Raw genomic sequence first — 21,674 nt, 5'->3', positions numbered from 1 at the left:
TTTTTGAGGAAACTCAATACTGTTTCCCACAGTGGCTGCACCACTCTGCAATCCCGTCAACAGTGTAGCATATAAGAGTTCCAGTTTCTCCACAACCTCACCAACACTTATCTTTTGTTTTTGTTTTGTTTGTTTTACTTGTTTGTTTTTTGGTAATAGTTATTTTAGCAGGTTAAAAAGTGAAATTTCACTGTGGTTTTGATTTGATTTTTCCAATAAGTTATATTGGCACTTTTTTGTATGCCCACTAGCATTTTGTATGTCTTCTTTGGAGAAATATTTATATATTTATTCAAGTCTTTTGCCCGATTTTTAGTTTGTTTTTTTGTTTTTGTTTTTGCTATTAAGCTGTAGGAGATTCTTATTTATATTGGACATTAATCCCTTATGAGACAGGTGGTAGCCAGAGGCTGTGAGGAGAAGGAAATAGGAAACTGCTTTTCAATGGTATAAAATTTCTGTTAAGTAAGTTAAATAAATTCTAGAGGTTTTCTGTACAATATCGTACCTATAGTTAATAATACAGTATTGTGTACGTTGAAATATAAGAGGATATATCTCATGTTAAATTTTCATACTGCAAAGCAAACAAAAAACACACAAAGAAATTGTTGGAGGTGAGTAATATACTTAGTACCTTGGTTGTGGTGATGGTATTATGGGTATATACTTCTGGCCAAACTCATTAAAAGGTCTACATTGAATGTGTGTATTTTTTTGTGGATCAATTATACCTCAATAAGGATAAAATATAAAAATTAAAAACTGAAGTCAGAGGAATGTTGGCCAATAGTGGGAGGCTTTTTGCTAAATCACTGCTTAGTTGGGTTATGAAAAACCAAAGAGCATATTGGCATCTCTTAAGATGGTTATTTTAGTCTAAGTAAAGAAGAAGGTTAGTTTAGTCTAAAATACAAATTCTACTTATGAAAAAGTACAAGGACTTCTCTTTCATCATACACATCAACTAAAAGCATTACTTCGACTTCTGTCTGTGTTTTCATAACTCTTTTGTTATCATCTTGGCTTTATGTCTCAAACCAATGGCTAATCATAGACACAGCTTCATTTATTGAAAGGGCCACTAGCTTTCTCCATGGTGGCCTCACCCTAGAACAGGGGAGATAAACAATGCAGGGGGTGATGTTGCTAGTTAAGCAATCTAAGATTTTGGGAAATGAACTCCAGACACTGGTTGGTTGAGAATTCCCACTGGAGCTCTAGTTCTGGGTTTGAAGAGTCCAGGTTTGGCGCCATCGAGATATAGAACAGTGAAGTTACTCATGAGAGGTCTTAAAGTTTTTGTCTCTTCATGTGCATAAGTATATAATATGGGACTCTAAAGAAATAATCTAAAGAATTATTGAACAATAAAATAAACTAATTCATATGAAATTATATGATTATTTCTATTCACTGTCAAGAAAATAGACTCAGAGAGGTTAATTAACTTATTTAATGTCACATAGTTACAAAGTAACATGACTGGGACTTAAATCAATAAAATTTATTTTCTTTATATGCTAATGCTGTTTATTACTTCCCATCCTGACAGAGAGATATTCATAGAGCCCTCCACTCAACATCCATTCTTACCTTCATATTAATCTGTCCTAATTCCTACAATTTCTATCTAAGTAATTCCTTTGTATTATGACATTTGACTCCAGAAATCAAACTGTGAATCTGAAAGTTCCTATACTAATCTGTCATCACTTACAGATATCTTATGATAAATTGTATGTTATATAGTCTTTCACTTGACTGCAAAAATCTCCTACAGGATCTTCCTTCAGTTAGCCATGTACTAAATTGAGGAAATATGCATCAGTTTAGGACTAAGCTGTTATTAAAGTTGCCTGAAAATTAGTACATATGATAATCAAAGGGACGTAACTTATTGTTAATAGTGTTAAATCATTTTTTGTAGGAGGTAAAAAATTGAAAGTTTCATGTTTTAAAGATTCAAAATGATATTGGAGAAGAAATATTGATATTAAGAATTATGGCCAGGCACGATGGCTCATACCTGTAATCCCAGCACTTTGGGAGACCAAGGCAGCCGGATCACATGAGGCCAGGAGTTTGAGGCCAGCCTGGCCAACATAGTGAAAACTCGTCTCTATCCAAAAGACAACAATTAGCTGAGTGTAGTGGCATGCACTTGTAATCCCAGCTCCTCAAGAGGCTGAGGCACAAGAATTGCTTGAACCTGGGAGGCATATGTTGTAGTGAGCCAAGATCGTGCCACTGCACTTCAGCCTGGTCAACACAGCAAGACTTTGTCAAAAAAAAAAAGAATTACTATATTAGGGCTAGGTGTGGTGGCTCGTTCCTGTAATCCCAGCATTTTGGGACACCAAAGAGGGAGGACCCGTTGAACTTAGGAATTTGACATCAGCCTAGGCAACACACAGAAACCCATCTCAATAAAAAAAATAAGAAAAAATTGGCCAGGTGTGGTGGCATATACTTGTAGTCCCAGCTACATGGGAGTGTGAAGCAGGAAGATCACTTGAGCCCAAAAGTTTAGGCTGCAGGAACTATGATCATGCCATTGCACTCCAGCCTGTCTCTACAAGTAAATAAATAATACAGAAAATATTCTCTACATAGTGACCTTTGAATTCTGTACTATCTTTAGATCACATACTTCTTTCTACACAAGAGTTTTTATTTATTAAGATTTAACATTGTTTGAATCCATATTTCCAAGTTGACGAAGGAAAAAAAGTATTTTAACCTTGAATGAGACCTTTGACTATATGACTTGAGTTGAGTATTCCATCTCTCACATTTTGTTAAAGCATTTACTTCAAGGTCATATACTCCTGGATTTATTCTAAAAGGTGAAAAATTTTGTCATTCAACTAACTGTGAGTGTCTATCATTTACTAGGCATTAAAGTGAAGGAATTGGACACCATACCTGACCTCAAGATAATAGGAGCCTAGGACCGCAGTTGGAAAACTTTCCTCTAAACGACCAAATAGTAAATATTATAGGCTTGCAGGTCATATGGTCTTTGTTGCAGCTACTCATCTCTGCCGCTCTACCTTAAAGACAGCCATACATGACTATACTTACACCAGTACATGACTATATTTTAATAAAATTTGATTTACAAAAATAGACAGTGGACCAGTGGACCATAGTTTGGAGATCTAGGGTGAAGCATGACAAACTGACAATTATAATACAATAATTGCTATGACAGAGGGAGACCCTTCATCAGGAACACAGATAAAGGCCATCCAGACTTTGCCTTTGTAGATGTGTCTGTGGAGAATCTAGAGTGAGTAGGGAAAAGGGAAGGAGAGAAATTATTGAGCAATATTTCTCAGAGAAGATTATGGCTAAATTTTACTATGGCTCAATTCACAAGGAAGCCACGCTAAAGTCTGTTTCATGTTAAGAATAGAGGCTATTGTAAATTTTGTCACCTCAGCCCAAACCAAAGTTTCCCAACTATGTAGTATGGAATTCCTCAATAGGTTAATAGATATTCCCAAATAAAGGAGATACCTGGTTAAGTTTGAAAAATACTCTTTTCCTTCTTCAGTTAGCTTTCTTCGTGTTTTTAAATTTCTTTTAGCAAATAAAGATTTTAAGAAGTTTTGTAGTAAAGAGGATTTTTCAAATATTTGTAACTCAAAATCTTAAAATGTATTCATGGAACCCTTCTCTTGGTGTGGAATACCCATTAATGTATTTCAGAAATAGTATTTTGAATACTGTGGTTTTCAAAACCTCCATAAAAACTAAGGATTAACAGTCCTAGACACATTTATCTGTTCATGTGTAGGCAGCAAGGTTTCAGAAGCACTTTAAACAGTGACCTGGGCAGCAGGTGTCTAGCCACTGGGAGATGAGCGTTCGAACAAGACTCAGTCATCAGGAGTTTTGAAGTTTCAAGCAGAAGGAATAGCAAGCTCAGTTGATAAACTGGGAAAATTGTGAAATTATAGAGTAAGACAGTATCGGTCCCCAAAGGATGTCTGTTTGTCACAAGGATCAGGAATGCTACTGGTATTTCATGGGTAGAAATGAGAGATGATAAGCATTCTGCAATACACAGGCCAGCCCTGCACATTGAACACATATGCTGTCCCAAATACCAATAGAGCTTCATGAAGAAACACTGCTAAAGAACAAGGAGTGGGGGATCACCTCCCAAGTTTCAGAAGATTGGGGAGAAAATTGGGGATGAACCTTATAGGCACATCACCATAGTGTAGTCATTAAATATTTAAAAGAGCATACATTCTCTTTTCATTTTTAACAACCAGATGGAATTTATTTGATTCCATAAAAATACATGAGATTTTATTTTTGATGCAAGTGTATGCTATTGCACAACTTACAGAGCAAAGATCAGGTGCAGTGTGATCTTTTGAATAAGACATTGCATTAGACTCTATTAAGCATTTCAGAGGCTATTTATAAAGTATGTGATTAGTGCTTCACCTCCTGATGGTCATTTTGACAGGAGCACGTGAGTAACCTGAGTTCTGATTTCAAAAGCAGTCCTTCAATGAGTTTTTAAAAAGGGTACTGTAACAGCCTTTTGTAAGAAAACATTGTCAATAAATGTTTCTCTTCTGAATTCTTCTGGAGTAAATAGCCTCAAGGAAATATTCCTGTGGTTCCTGAAAAATACCAAGCTGAAGATCTTTTTACACAGTATAGGGCAATTGTAAAAATTGCACATTTTTTGAAGTGTAAGAAGTGCTCCCTCCTCTGGGCTGATGCAGCTGCTGTCAGGGCAAAATAGGTGGCATCCAGAGAGTGATTGGGCTAAATTTCAGCCTCTACTCAGGCCCCCTGAAGGTGCCTTTGTACATTTGCAAACTGTATAATCCTGTCTAGTGACCCTGGGTCAGAACCACTGTTGCTTCATTGCATTTGGCTTTATTGCATATAGTCCTTCAATCTGAATGTTCTAAGTACCTATTACACGGCATACTCCATATTAAGTATAGCATTACCTAAGCTAAATGACATGTTCCTTTAGTTGAGTGCTTAACCTACAGCAGCCCCTTGGCCAAATATTTCGTATTTATTAATAATAACAGCTCCATGAGCTAAGTTTTACTGTTTTAATTTTCCAGCGAAGGAAGTTTCTTGGCTTTAAGTAACTTGCCAGTCATTACACAGCTAGGAAGGAAGGTGCTGGGATTAAAAGCCTTTTTTTCCTGATTATAAGTTTTCTGTTATTATTTACTACAAAATAAGGCTTTCAATCAATTTCTATATTAGGGAGGAGACAAATATACCAACAGATGGTTAGAATACAAGTGTAAGTGCTTTTCAGGTGGGATGTCTACTTAGATGTAGAGAGAAAGTTGTCAGGGCTATTTCCCAGAAGAGGTTGTCCTTGAGCTGAGTTTTGAAGAAATGTCTACAAACATATTGGAATCCAGAGAATGATAAACCAGAATGCAGACCGAAAAACTTGGCTACACTTCAGAAAATATGCTGGAATAGGTTTGGCTTGTTTGTTATTTTGTTTTTCTATTTATTTGTTTTGTTTTGTTTTTGACACAGAGTCTCACTCTGTCACCCAGGCTGGAGTGCAGTGTCATGACCTTGCCTCACTGCAACCTCCACCTCCCTGGTTCAAGCAATTCTCCAGCCTCAGCCTCTTGAGCAGCTGGGATTACAGATGCATGCCACCATGCTCAGCTAATTTTTGTATTTTTAGTTAGAGACGAGTTTTCACCATGTTGGTCAAGCTGGTCTTGAACTCCTGACCTTGTGATTCCCCCACCTGGTCCTCCTAAAGTGCTGGGATTACAGGCGTGAGCCACTGTGCCCAGCCAGGTTTGTGGATTTTATTGTAAGTTATCATGTACTAAATGGAAATAATTGACTGGCAAAGCTGTCAATCTTACTGCACAATAAAATTATCTGGGTAAATGAACAGCATAAATGAATTTTGAAGACCTTATACTGGATGAAATAACTCAGTACACAAAGAGACAAACATTGTATGATTCTGCTTCTAAAAGGTATCTGCCATAGTCAAATTCATAGAGAGAGAAATTAGACTAGTGGTTGACAGGGGCTAGTAATTCTATAACAGGTACACAATTTCAGCTGGTAAAGTTGAAAAAGTTCTGGAGACAGATAGTAGTGATGGTTGCACAACAATGGGAATGTTCTTAAATGCCATTTAGCTATATACTTAAAATGGTTAATATGGTACATTTTACATTAAGTATATTCTACAACAATTAAAAAAATACAGTGATTTCTTGGAACCCACACCCTATGGCCTCTTGAATCAGGCTATCTAGTGACTTTATGGTTTGGAAACAACTGGCCCAAGACATTTTGGCCAAAGATCTGTTATAAGAGTCTATGGAATTGAATTACATTAAAATGAAATGTGAAAGTTCATAGTTAGATATAGCATACTTTTAGAAGATGGTTTTAAAGACAACAGTTTTAGGATTTTTGTTGCTTTCATAGTTGATATTTGTATAGTGATTTAAATATATTCGCTTATGTTATTTTATGGCTGCTATCTGGTATTGATTGGCCCAACTTATTATTTGAATGTTAGATGAAAACATTGAGTTTCAGTGACCTAAAGTGTTGCCTATCTGTTACACATGCTGCTATAGTTACGATGATAAGGAAGATGCCTTACTGATGAGAATATAACCCTTGTCTAAATGAGAATTACAGGGATAATGGAGGGAGTTCATAGATTTCTTTTTAAAATCATTTTTAAAAATGTTATATTTGCTGCCACTATTAAATTAATTGTTCTAACTGAGATTCATTGAATGAATGAAGAGGTGTGGAAGAATGCACTTGAGTTTCCATGAGAAAAGGCATAAAGCTTTAAGGCTTAGGTAGAGCAGGGCAGTGTTTGGCTGTTGTTCTTAGCAAGCGCAGGACAGAACTGGATGAGTAGTGAAGGTGACAGAAGGTTCCTCTTTAGAGCCCTCTCCCTGAACTTCACAGTTTCTTCTGAGTGTGTCCCTTTCCTGGGGAGGAATCAGAAGAATGTGTGTTGCCCAACCCTTTCTAGGGCAAGAATCAGTTCCTTGGAAATGCTTGCCCACGTGTTCCTGAGCTCACTTCCAGTATCTGCATGGGCCTGTTTCTCAGGCTTTTTCTTTCTGCTCTGTCGTTTTCCCCACCCTATGTCTGAACATTGGCCAAAAGGCCACAGTTTCTGTGTGTTTGGAGTGGACCAGTTGTGGTAGACAAAACTTGGTTGCACTAGGAACCCGGCTCTTGAAAATGTTGTGGATGGATCTGTAGGGCAGTTTATTCAAATACAAATTGTTAAAATGTCTTCCCTATATTGTTCTCTTTTTCCTTTTCCAAGCAGGTTGTTAGGCTCTTTCCATCTACTGGTCTTAGAGGTTTTGGTCAATACTAGAAGCATCTAGAAAACAAGATACTTTCTGTGTATTTTTAAAGCCTAAATTCATTGGAAGAAAGTACTAAGAGTCTGGAGTCAAACAGAGAAGGAGAAAGACCTTGGAGGCATTTCCCCAAGAGTGTGTTTCTCTGCATGAAATTGCCTTAGAGGTTGACCTGAAGCACCAAAGTTCCCAGCTGACAGAGGTTCCCTTTCTCCTCTGTGCACACAAAAGCAGAGAGCCACTGGACTTCAGGGTTCCCTTGTGACATGGAGAGCAGGGAAGTCAACATTTTTGCTCCCCACCTTTTGGACATGACATGCTTCCTAGATTCAGGTATGACCTTGAGGAAGAGCTAAACGATGATTGTGACCTAATATCTTACTGAAAAAGAAAGGTCGATACTCCAAATCAAGTATGTATGATTTAATTTTTAAAATGAAGAAAAAGATATTTCCAGCCCTCTTGAGTCTAGACTGAGGTTCATATCTGATGTACTAGAAATTTGTTTTGATTACTGAAGATCTTAAATAATAATATCATTCAGAACATTTTGCATATACTGTATCATAATTGCAGTAGCTGCTGAAGTTTATTAAGCATTTATTATGTGCCAGGCACCTTCTTAATATGTTAAACCTACTATTTTTCTTGTGTTCACCACAACTCTGTGCAGAAGGTGGTATCATCTTATTTTTAAGGTAAAGAATCTGAGTACTCATGTGGTGGCTCACGCCTATAATCCCAATATTTTGGGAGGCTGAAGCAGAATGATCACTTTAGGCAAGGTATACAAGACAAGCCTGGGTTTCATAGTGATACCCTGTCTCTACAAAAAAAGTAACATACAGATTAACCAAGTGTGGTGCAATATGCCTGCAGTCCTAGCCACTCCGGAGGCTAAGCTTAGGTGACAAAGCAAGACCCTGTCTCTTAAATTTAAAAAAAAAAAAAAAAAAATCTGTAATACAGAGAGGTTACATAACTTGCCAAAAGCATAGTTAATAATTAGTAGCAGAGCCTGACTTAACCTGATTTCTTTTGATTCTAAAGCTTATATACTTACCCAGCATACAGTTATGCTGGGTAAGGATAAGGAGTTTAAACTTTTATCACATAGATAATAAAAATACAGTATATTTTGTATCTCTAGAATGGTTAGTTTTAAGTATTTTTATGTGAAAAAAATTTGAATTCTCCTAATCTGGCAAGAGAATAGGCAGCTATTAATAGGTTGTGGCCGTTGTGTGATAAGGGCTAAATGTTGCTAAAAGAAAATAAATCTGGCAGTGATGTATAAAGTAGATTGAAGTCAGATGTGGGGCAAGACACTAACATAAAAAAGACCAGTTATAAGACAGTTGCATAATAGACTGAACCAGGTTAAATGCCCAACCAGGCCGAGCACAGTGGCTCACGCCTGTAATCTCACCATTTAGGGAGGCCAAGGTGGGTGGATCACCTGAGGCCAGGAGTTCAAGACCAGCCTGGCCAACATGGTGAAACCCCATCTTTACTAAAAATGCAAAAATTATCCAGTTATGGTGGCACATGCCTGTAATCCCAGATATTCGCTAGGCTGAGGTAGGAGAATCACTTGAAACCGAGAGGCCGAGGTTGTGAGCCAAGATCACACCATTGCACTCTGGCCTGGGCAACAAGAGTGAAACTCCATCTCAAAAAAAAAAAAAAAAGTCAAATTTTTGAATTAAGGGAGAAAAGTATATTTGATGCAGAAAGTATCTGATAAGCTTGCTAAGGGGAATAATTAGGTAGCTATAAGGTTAAGGATCTTTAGTCCTTCATCAATGCAGATTGACTTTTTTAGTAAGTCAGAGATTTCTGCTTTTATTCTTTTATTCTGTAAGGAAGTCACTGGTACAAAAATAAACAATACTAGTCAATGGTGGTGGCACTAAATTTGATGCAGAATTGATTTCTTATAAGAGAATCAAGAGGCTACTCTTCTCCATATGCTACCCAAAGATAATCAATATAATTCCGTATGCTTCTCTCTAGGTAGAGGACGTTGTTGAACTATTTGCAGATTTCTGTTTATTCGGATGCTTTAGCTTATAAATATGGGCTATATCTGATATTTTTTGGTTGTATTTTAAAACTGTAACCTTTCGAAAATATCAAACCCTTTACTACTGATTTAGAAAATAACTTGCTTGGTCAATATTTTAAAATTAAATTGTTTTTATAGGATTCTTTCAACTACAAGGGGCCATCCTTGTCTATTCTCTTTTATTCCACGTTCAGCCTGCTAAGAAATCATGCTTCTTCTACTTTCAAAATATAACAGAGCCCAGCTGCTCCTCACCTCCTCCTTTGCTTCTACCCTGTCCAGCCCTACATCCTCTGTCATGCAATAGCTACTCTTATCTGAACTGGTCCCTTTTTACCACTTTACAGTTTATTCTCCCTAAAGCTGGCAGAAGAAGTTTTTCATATGTAAGTGAGATATGTCACACCTAGGCTCAAAATCCTTCAGTCGCTCTACACTTCACCCAGATTAGAGCCAAGTTCTTACAATGATCTACAAGTCCCTTTGTGACCTGCCCCCACCCTTACCTCTTGATGTCTATTAATCTTCCTCTTTTTTCCAGTTCAGTGAAATCTAGGCACTTTGATCTCTTTGCTGCTCCTGGATTCTACCAGACACTTAAAAATCTTTGCTCACTCTGTTCGTTCTATCCGGATGCTCTTCCCCAGAATCCAGTTAGCTATCTCCATCACCTGTCTTAGGTTTCTGCTCAGATCTTACCTTCAAAGTGAGGACATCCTGGTCACCATGTTTAATCTTTCAGCCTGCCCCTTTCAGTTGTAGTAACTGATACCCTCTTCTACTTTAAATCATGTAAAATTTTGTAACCATTATCTAATGTAACTCTATGATATAGATGTATATTAAAAATAGGTATAATATGCATTATTTATTATGTTTACTCTTTATTTTCTATTTCTTTGGTGAATCAGCTAAAATCCTTTCTTTGGTGCACTGATGCATCCTGAATGCCTAAAACCGTTTCTAGCTCATGATAGTTACTCAATAAGTTTTGATGAAGAAACTAATTAATTAATTAAACAAGTTTTTCCAATATCAAAAAAAAATTTGGCCAGGCATTGTGGCTTATGCCTATAACTCCAACACTTTGGGAGGCATAGGAGGGATGATCACTTGAGACCAGGTGTTCAAGACCAGCCTGGGCAACATGGCGAGACCCTATCTCTTCAAAAAATTAGTGGCACACACCTGTAGTCCTACCTCCCAGGAGGCTGACGTGGGAGCATTGCTGGAGCCCAGGAGATCAAAGCCATGGTCTGCACTGAGTTATGATCACACCAGTACACAACAGCATTGGTGACAGAGCAAAACTCTGTCTCTGAAAAAGAAATAATATTTTTTTCTTTAAATAGGCCCATTCAGATACATTTTATTTACTTATAACCATAATTGCACACTTCATATTTTTGGCGTTATAAGAATACATTTACAAAATAGAAAGTTTGAAAATATAAGGAAGTAGTGAGAGAGAGAAAATGTAAGACTAATAGTCATTCCACCTAATACAATCTCTGTTAAGCTTTTGATTTTTCTCCTGCAAAGCTCTATTCACAATTGTAAGGAGTTTCTATAAAATGTAATTATTCCATTGTATATATAACTTTTAGTATCTTCTCCTAATATTATCTTGTAGGTATTCCATGTTTTACATATTTTTCATCAATACATCAATTTTAATAATCATGTCAGTGATTCTTCAACTTAGGTTGGTTATATCTGTTAGTATTTAACGCATTTGCAATTAAAAAGGAAAATATTTGAAAAGTATTTATTCACTAATTCATTTGGAAACCTCAATAATAAATATATTATATTGTAACATAAAGTCTATTTTTAATTAAAATAGCTATATTTTCCCAAATCAAAAAATAAAAACAAGTTTAAGTTTATAATTATACATCTCAGCACTTTGGGAGACTGAGGAGGGTAAATGACCGAGTCAGGAGTTCAAGACCAGCCTGGCCAACATGGTGAAACCCCTATCTCTATTAAAAATACAAAAATTTGACTGGGCTCATACCCATAATCCCAGCTACTCAGGAGGCTGAGGCAGGAGAATTTCTTGAACCTGGGAGGCAGGGGTTGCAGTGAGGCCAGATCCCACCACTGCACTCCAGCTTGGGTGACAGAGTGAGACTCTGTCTTAAAAAAGAAAAATTATACAAATTTCTCAATATCTAACTTGATAAAAGACTGGATTCTCATACTGATATGGTTTGAATATGTGTCTCTCTCCAAATCTCATGTTGAAATGTGATCCCCAGTGTTGGAGGTGGAGCTGAGTGGGAGGTGTTGGATCATGGGGCAGATCCCTCATGAGTGGGTTAGTGCCATGCCCTTGATGATGAGTGAGTTCTCACTCTATTAATTCTCATGAGAGCTGATTGTTTAAAAGAGCCTGGCACCTCTCTCACTCCCTCTGTCACCATGCAATGTGCCTGATCGTTTATTGTCTTCCACCATATTTGAAATTTCCCAAGGACTTCACCGAAAGCCAAGCAGGTGCTGGTACCATTCTTGTACAGCCTGCAGAACCATGAGACCAAAGAAACCCCATTTCTTTGTAAATTACCCAGCCTTAGGCATTCCATTACAGCAATGAAGAACAGACCAACATACATATCTTCTTCTGCATTCAATCTATTGAATTTATGTGGTTTAGGTTAAAATATATGAAGAAACTACAACCTCACAGATATATGTAGTAGCAAAAGGGAGGCTTACGCTAATGGCCTTTCAAGATAATGTGGACATTATCTTGAAATATTATCTTTTGTGATTTCATACTTCATCAACATCCAACAAGAGGCAGTTTCTTAAAGGTTAGTTGCAATATGGAACCTGAAGCTATAACAATAAACTTTTCATACTCTAATACAACATTAAAATCCATTGATCCACCTTTTAATTTGAATGAGTCATTTATCAATGTGTGTTTTTTATAACATCATGCTTTGGTCATTTGGAAATTATTCGTTCACTGAGTTATGCAAAGTTCTCAATATTAAAAAATCATATTTCTTAATATCAGTGTATCACTACTGATCTTATCAGAAGAGGTCTTCAGGTGTTAGAAAGCTTTTATGCTCACAGTGGCAGATAAAAGTTTTCTGAAGTTTTAATTTTTGGTTGAAAGTTTGAATTTTATCAGGCAAAAACCATCGTCTGTTATTACCCTTTAAGTGATGGGCTTAACTTTGCTCATTTTGAAGAACAGTCTGCCAGAAACCATAATTTTTGAAATCATTTTCTAGTAAAAAATGATGTGCCATGAAAAAAGTGGCTAACACAGTCATTCCAGAATAAGCCTTAAGAGTCTAAAAGTTATTCAAGCCCATCTTTTAAAAAGTTATTCAACACTGAGTAGCACAGTTACCACTATGTTTGTTGCCATGTATTCATGTGCATGATAATTTGATGATTAGTTTGTTCTGGTACTAGAAGAATATAAACAAAACAGCAAATTCAGCCATGTCTGTAGCTTCATTCATTTGTAAAGCAAAAGTACAATTGTGCAGACAGGAGCTGAACTCAATCTTTGTTTTGCAGCTAAGTCTTTAATTCTAGCAAGGTAACTTACCGTTTGAAAGAGGCAGTGCAATAATTTCTTTTACGGACTTTGCATCCAGCACACATTTGGCAAAGCCAACTTTACAGGGTTTCATTTGTCTCTTAATTATTGTGTGGTCTTCTCTAGTGAATCCAATATGGTAACTGACCTGTAAGATGCTTGACTGATTTTCAGTTTTAAGTTGAAAAGCTATCGAAAATACTTTTTGGCTTTAGAAAATGCATTATGTCTACACTTTAAAAACTCAATTTCTTTTTCTTTAAAGTCTGAATGATTTGTCTCAAAATGGTGTCACAACTTAACTGGCATGATAATCTTTCCAAAAATGTTGTATAACATAATAAGGGAAATTATTATCTATTCTATGAGAGAAAGATAGCTTTTATCTTATTTGTATTTCTTATTTACAGTGTTTCCAAGTTTCTTTGGATTCTCTCTCTTTCATGAGTCAGGAATTCTCTGATGTGACATTTCAAAAGATTTCACTGATACATAATAATTGCACATATTTATGGAGTACATGTGATATTTTTATGCATTTTTATATTTTTCAAGTTTCTTTGGACTTAGAGATTGACTGCTGTGACCTGAGAATATGAGTCTTCTAATTAGCTAGTAATAATCTAATTATTTGCTTTCAAAGCAAGTAATCTATTCTTAAGAAAAACATAACAAACTTTCTTTTATTAACTTCTTAATAAGTACTATACAATTCTAAAATTATAAGATAAAAATTTAAAAGTTATGTTTTAAAAATATGTAAAACTGTTATTGAAAAATAAAGTATCCAAATTTGTTTATTTGGTATTTTTCTACTCAGGAAAACAGAAAACTTCAGGATTTCCAAAGAATGATCTATTGGATGATGACAGTAAGGTTACAGAGATTATAGCAGGTGTAATGACTAGTAAGAGCACAGTAAAAGTCCTAATAGCATACTAATTTGTGTAAAAAGCATGCATATCATAGATCTGTTACCTTAAAAATTTTAGGAGACCCAAGAACAAACAAATATGTATTTCATTAGTCATCAAAGTGATAATATAATTCTGTCAGGTGATCTCTGGAGAACTCTACCATGTACATGTGAGAGAATAAGTGAAAAAAGCAAACTCCTAACTTATGGAAATAGTTTTAAAATTTGAAGACCCATATAAAAGGGTCACAGGAAATCCTTGGATTCCCAGACCGCACTTTGAGAACTCCTGCTGCATGTAATTATGTTATTCTATATGTGTATCCAGGTTTTGTTTTTATTGACACATGCTTTAATAAAATTATTTGTGCTTAGGTTTTCCACCTCCTCGTTATTGCTTTATGCAATAGCTTACCATAAATAAAATTACTAAGATGAATTAAGAAAATGGGACATCTACTAATACAGCTGTCTTAATCTCTTCAAAATGTCAATGTCATATGGGCACAGGTAGGAGGATTGTCATAAAATGAGTCTAAAGAGGAATAATAGCCAAAAGCAGTGCTCAGATTTTGACTGGCCTTGATTTGAAAAGAAAAACTAATTAATAAAGATACTTTTAGACAATAGGTAATATTTGAATATGGAATAAATATTAGATGAGATTGTAGATTTATAGTTAATTTTGTTAGGTATGATAATGGTATTAAGGTTATTTAGGAGAATGTTTTTATTTTTAGAATACATATGTTGAATTATTGAAATTGTTTCATATTGGCAACTTATTCTCAAATGTTTCATCCAAAAACGTTTATATATTCATTAATCTATGTACACACATAGAAGAATACATGGATTGAGAGTAGATAAATAAAAAATGATACATGTTAACAGCTGTGATTCTATGTGTTGGGGATAGAGGTGACCTTTATTATTCCAGACTTTCAATTTATTTGACATTCTTTATAATAAAATGTTTGGAAATAAATGAAGTCACTAAATCAAATGTTACTAATATTATTTATTTCCAAATCACTGTCTAAAATAATAAAGTGTTGTTTTGAAAGGTATTTTTTTAGTACATTCATTGAAAAGTGGCCGGGTGTGGTGGTTCACTCCTGTAATCCCAGCATTTTGGGAGGCCGAGGCGGGTGGATCACGAAGTCAAGAGATCAAGACCATCCTGGCCAACATGGTGAAACCCCATCTCTACTAAAAATACAAAAAAATTAGCTGGGCATGGTGGCTCACACCTGTAGTCCCAGCTTATCCGGAGGCTGAGGCAGGAGAATTGCTTGAACCTGGGAGGCGGAGGTTGCAGTGAGCTGAGGTCGCCACTGCACTCCAGCCTGGTGCCTGGTGATGGCGTGAGACTCTGTCTCAAANTATCTGTTATGGTGATCAGTGATCTTTGATGTTCCGATTCCAATTGTTTGGCAGTGCCTCAAATCACACCTATATAAGACAGCAAACTTAACAGATAAAAGTGAGTGTTCTTTCTCATGATCGTAGTTTTGCTGTCTATAAAAAAAAAAAAAAAAAAAAAGGAAAAGTATGTAGTTCCATGAGTAAGCGATCAGCTCCACCGTCAGAGGGGATTTTTAATTTTTTCTTCACCAGTGCTGAGTGGAATGACCTCAGGCAGACTTTCAAGGTCTCAGTTGTCTTATCTATAAAATAGATGACAATAAGAATGGCTATTTGATAAGGTTGTTATAAAAATGAAATTTATATTATCTATAAAACCCTTAGCTCAGTACCTGGCAAATGGAAACTACTCAAATCTCTTCATTTATTATCATTACAAATTCTAAGCCCTTGCTACATTCAATTAGAAAAACCAATGGAAAAGCACCGCACATTAAATCATCTCTATTATATTACATTCTAGTGCATTCTGTAACTTCAGGCCTGTTGCAAGTCCTTAGGGAAGCAAAACATTTTAATGCGTTTGTAAGAATTACTCATAATTAGCATGTAAATTCTTAGAATAAATTATTTTTTTTACATAACTGAAAATATTCTCCTTTAATGTTTAAATATTTTATCTGGATGTTTGTCCTTGCAATTATTTTGCCTTCAGTTTTCTGAAGCATAGACAACTTTATTTTGAATTATTTTATATATATATAATTTAGTGGAGTCTAAATTGATGTATTTTGATGTATTAGAGAAAACCAAACTAATATATCTCATGGGTAGAATTTCAAACTATAAACATTTTCGATAGTTTTGTTCTTAGTTTGTAAGCCACTGGTAGACCAGTCATTCTTAAAAAGCAAATTAATTATGAGACAGAATTTATCTAGCATTTGAAGAATATAAATCTTAGGATCTTAAAGATGGCTAGAAAAGTGTTTTCACAGTAATTTATAAAAGTGAAGGCACTTATTTTTCCTGTTAAATGATTTTTGTTTTGTGAATTACAGAAGTTCTTCAGTTATAATTGGTAATATTTTAGAGTGTTTCTTCTTAAAAATCATTCTTAATTTTTAATAGCAATAAATGCTGCTCAGTGTTTTGAGGCATTTAAAAAGGAATTTTAAATTGTAAAAGACTATACATTTAAAATGCCCTCCTAAAACCTGATGCTTTTGTTTTTACTTAATGCATTATATAGTCTAGTAAATTTCTTCTCGTGCATAAGAACTCTCATGGAAATGAAAATACTGTAGTATGGCTAGGGATAGCCAGAGCCTAAAGTAAAATAAGAGGCATAGTGTAATACGAATAGGCTTGTCTAAAGAAGGAAGCCAATTATAATAAAATGAGAAAAACCTCAGTTGTAGTTTGTATTTTCCACAAATGTCTAATGGAACAGAAGCACTCTGTTCATCTCAGAAGAAACTGAAATATAGCTCATTAAAACAACAAGGAAGGACTAAATTTTTCAACCTATGTAACTTGTAGAAACAGCTTCCTCTATCTCCTTCTGTCTTTCTGTGATATGGTCCATCCAGCTGCTGAAATAGACTGCCTTCTGGAAATTAAACCCCACATGGCTCAGACCATAGCAGTAAATCTGGTGCAACAGATGGTCCTGGGTGAATTGTTACACCTCTGCATAATACCTTGGGATTTCATTAATAAGATTTACCCTAAGTAATGGAAATCAGAATGACAAATTAACAGAAAAACTTTCATGCTTTTACTAAAAGAGCATATTATTGTTTCTTTTATTGTATAATTCTAAGCAAGCTAAAATTATGCTATATGTAAAATATAATGAATACACATATATATGCACTCAGTTATAGCCTCTTCTCCAATCAGACATTAAGCTGTGATTAATTAAGACCATAGTTCCACATCCCAGTAAGATTTTCCAGTGAAATTTCAGGAATTATATGCTGATAAGCTTTTGTTTTTTAAAATTTAAAGTTATTATAATTTCACTTAAAGTAAGTTTTGTTGGTTTGTGCATTTGACATCATTTAGTATTTTTATTTGTTGTTTCATGGGGAGAAATAAGAGAACAACATTGTTCAATGTCACAGTACTATGAGTATGGATCCTTGTTCTACCTTTCAGATCTAATCACTGTCCTTTGAAGCATTCACAATTCCGTGCTTTCATAACTACATTTGTTATTTATAAATAGCTGAAAATACAGGGGTCTGAAAAAGACAGATATAGTTCTTTATTTGTGTGGGTTTTTAATTCTAGCAGAGAAGACATGCAATAACAAATATCCAGGCCAGGCACAGTGGCTCACGCCTGTAATCGCATCACTTTGGGAGGCCAGTGTGGGTGGATCACGGGGTCAAAAGATTGAGACCATTCTGGCCAAGGTGGTGAAACCTTGTCTCTACTAAAAATAGAAAAATTAGCCGGGAGTGGTGGCATGCACATGTAGTCCCAGCTACTCAAAAGGCTGAGGCAGGAGAATCGCTTGAACCCAGAAAGTGGAGGTTGCAGTGGGCCGAGTTTGCACCACTGCACTCCAGCCTGGCGACAGAGTGAGACGCCATCTCAAAAAACAAACAAACAAAAAAACCCAAATATCCAATTAGTTATCTAATTATACTTGTAGTAAGGGATTAAAGAGCTCATGATAGGAGAGCTTGACCTAGCTGGAGAGGGGTTGAGAGAGTGGGAAGCTTTCTGTTAAGTGAATGCTTGAAGATCTGAATGCATCATCAATCAACCTGTGTCTTGAATAATGAGTAGGAGTTAGCCTAGAGAAAGGTTTGTGTATGGAGGGAGATCTGGAAAGGGAAATAGAGCTTGAAGGAATCTGGCGACAGCAGACTAACAAAGGAGAGAGTGGTTTTCTCCTCATTGTTAGTTGAGGGACCTATCAACAAAAGAGTCAAACTCTGTAAAATATTTCAAGAGATTTATTCTGAGCCAAATCTGAGGACCGAAAACATGTGCCCAAAGTGGTTACAGCTTGATTTTATACATTTTAGGGGGACAGAAGTTGCAGAAGTTACAGGCAGACATCCATCAGTACATATAAGGTATACATTGGTTTGGCCTGGAAAGGCAGGACACTCAAAGTGGGAGCTTCTAGGTGGATTAGAAGATTTTCTGATTGGCAATTGGTTGCATGAGTTAAGTTATTAGCTGAAAACCCAGACTCAATAAAGGAGTTTCTGGATTTAGATAAGGGATTGCAGCGATGAAGGTTCTTATTATGCAGATGTGCCTCCAGGTAGCAGGCTTCAGAACTCTTATTAGACCTAAAAAGATGCCAGACTCTTAGTTAATTCTCTCCTAGGTTAGGAAAAGACCTGGAAAACAAAGGAGATTTTGTATAGAATGTAGATTTTCCCCACAAGAGACAGCTCTGCAGGAAAGAAAGACAGCTCTGCAGGAGAGAACATATGTCAAAGGAATATATTTTGGGGTAAAATACTCCCATTTCTTTCAGGGTATGCTATCTGTCATGTAATTCTATACTAGAGTCAGGTTGGAGTTTGGTATCTTATTTCTATAAAGAGTCTGTTTTGTCAGTCTTAAGATTTCTGTTTTAATGTTAATTCTAGAAAGTGTGACTGAATTCCAAAGGGAGGAGGGTATAATGAGGCATGTCCAATCCCTTCCTTCCCATCATGGCCTGAAGTAGTTTTTCAGGTTGACTTTGGAATGCCCTTGGCCAAGAGGGGCATCCATCAGTTGACTGGCGGGCTTAGAATTTTCTATTTGGTTTACACATCCATGGTCACATGGGTAAATATAACAGTGGTTTGGACTCAGTCTGTCCAACCTCTAAGTTTTTTTTCCATACTCCATGCCTTTTCCCTATTAGACCTCAAGCCATGCTTAAATGATTGCTTTGATCTTCATTGGCAGCTTTTCTTTTTTTTTTTTTTTAGGTTGTGTAGCTAATGTATTTTTTTCCTTTGCAGATATTTGGTCATAAAATAGTTTTGTATTTTAATTTAGATTAATGGTCATTTTAATTACTTATGAAAGTAAGTTACTATTCATGTGTTTAGCATTATTCTGTTTTGTTTTTCAGCGTTCCAACGTTCCAGAGCCTTCCTGAAGAGATCCTTAGCAAGCTCGCTGATGTCCTTGAAGAGGTAATTGTTTTTAGTCTTTGAACTTTTTGAGATGGGACCCAGGCTGCTTGGCTGGCTTCTTTCATAGCTGTCCAATGAGAAATCACAAACTGCAAAGACATTTAAAGTTTTTTTTTTTTTTTTTTTAAGTTCTGGGATGAGCTATATATTTGACTTCATATAGAAAGCAGCTTAGCACGTCTGGCATTTATACACAGAAATGTGCAAATCAGCCTAATTACAGAGTGAGACAAACTTTTTGTTGTGGTAAATACCATGTTACTTTGATTTACAAGAATAGGAATTGGCATATTTCTCTTATTTTAACTAGTGTACAGTAAAATTATAGTTATTGCCACTCTGAAGCTTCAGATTAGCAAATTTGCAACAGGAATTAGTAGTTGGGTACATATTTCATTACCATATAAGCATATTTGATACAAATAATTTTATGCTTGAAAGTAAAATATCACTTTTAGTTGTTTTTCTCTGAACCTATAAAGCGATAGTTTTGAGAAAGAGGAGAAACAATGCACATTGGTCTATTCTGCATACGGGACTTCATAACAGCAGCAGCAGGAGGAAGTTTTTCCATTCAAACTGACGAGCTTTATACGGAATGTAGTCTAAAGTTGTTCTCCTAAAGGTATTGGGCATGGAAGTTTTGTTTCAGTTTGAAAAGATTAAAAAATTACCTTTTCCTGTTTGCTGAGGAAATAGAGATGCATTGGTAATGTGGGAAAGCTCAAACTTTTTCTCTTAAGTTTCAAGTCTAAGTCTTTTGGAATGAATTGACAATAGCAAGATTAACAGAAGTAAGTGTCATACAGGAATAGTGTATGGGGAGGTCATCATGGCAGAATTGGAGGATGAGGTCAGAAAAAGGTGTGTCTAGAGTACTATAGGAGCAAGCAAGTAATGGAAGGCCACTTAGGACATGGAAATTAATTTACTTTTACTTAGAGTGAGATAGAAGCCATTGGATGGCTCTAAGCAGAGCAATGAAATTATTTGACTTAGATTTTTAACAAAATTGTGTGGCTGCTGTGTTAAAAAAAATAAAGAGGCTGCCGCAATAATCCAGGGAGTAATAATGGTGACTTTGTTCACCATGGGAGAAGGAGATTGAAAAATAGTCAGATTGTGACTACATTTTGAAGGTAAAGCTGAAAAGCTTTACTATTGCAGTGAACTTGTAAAATGAAAGAATGAGAGGAATCAAGGAGAAACCCTGAGGTTTCTGCTGTAAATAACTAGAAGGATGAAGTTGTTATTTTTTGTTTATTTACTTTGAGTTGGAGTCTTGCTCTGTCACCAGGCTGGAGTGCAGTGGCTGGATCTTGGCTCACTGCAACCTCTGCCTCCCAGGTTCAAGCAATTCTCCTGCCCCAAGTAGCTGGGATTACAGGTGCATGCCACCATGTCCAGCTAATTTTTGTAGTTTTAGTAGAGATAGGGTTTCACCATGTTGGCCAGTATGGTCTCCATCTCCTGACCTCATGATCCACCCTCCTCAGCCTTCCAAAGTGCTGAGATTACAGGCATGAGCCACAGTGCCCAGCTGGAGTTGTTATTAATTAACATGAAGAAGACTGGAAGAGCAGTACATTGAGGTGGAGAGCTAAGAAGCTCAGGGAGAGAGGATGGGATAAAATTGGAAGCTTAGAGATCTTTGGCAGGTAGATGGTTTGTTGTAGCATTTTTTGTGTGGAGGGAGCTGTTGGCTATCTGAATATCATTCTGTGGAACCAAATGCAGATGAATACAAGGCAGAACCCTGAAGCAGGGAGCACCCAACAATTATTATAAAACCATGAATGGATTTCAAAAACATCATGCTGAGAGAAAAGCTTAAAACAAACAAGAGACAGTTATTAAAACATCATTTACATATATGAAAATATATGAGCACAAAAATACATTTTGCTGAGACTCATGACAAACAAAATATGGAAAATGGGATACATGTGAACAGTGGCCTATAACAGAAAAGGGAAGGGAGATCTATAGGAATAAAAGGGAATGAATGAATGAATGAAGAGGAAGCCATAGAGTAAAGCCTTGACTGATTCTTCACATTTCTACTTTAAGAGACTGAGGAATGAAGAGGAACCAGAAAAGCCTATGGAAGTAGGAGGAAAATCAGGAACATTTTCATGTTATAATCCAAGAGGAGAAAATAGCTGAGAGAAGAGTCAGCAAAACTTGGATTTTAATTTAAGTG

General features: G+C 36.0%; 1 protein-coding gene across 3 annotated transcripts in view; it reads left to right on the top strand.

Annotated features, from left to right (window-relative positions):
• PRKG1 (protein kinase cGMP-dependent 1) overlaps positions 1-21,674 on the top strand; it is a 1,344,779-nt gene that overhangs the window by 930,057 nt on the left and 393,048 nt on the right. For all 3 annotated transcript variants that reach the window (XM_017536379.2, XM_017536378.2, XM_017536380.2), the window contains one exon: positions 19,408-19,471. In XM_017536379.2, coding sequence (XP_017391868.1) covers positions 19,408-19,471 — 64 coding nt within the window. The remainder of the gene's footprint in view (positions 1-19,407; positions 19,472-21,674) is intronic.

This window comes from Cebus imitator, unplaced genomic scaffold (genome assembly GCF_001604975.1).
Source record: "Cebus imitator isolate Cc_AM_T3 unplaced genomic scaffold, Cebus_imitator-1.0 Scaffold97, whole genome shotgun sequence".
NCBI lineage: Eukaryota > Metazoa > Chordata > Mammalia > Primates > Cebidae > Cebus > Cebus imitator.
This window is presented reverse-complemented; position numbering and strand designations above follow the sequence as displayed.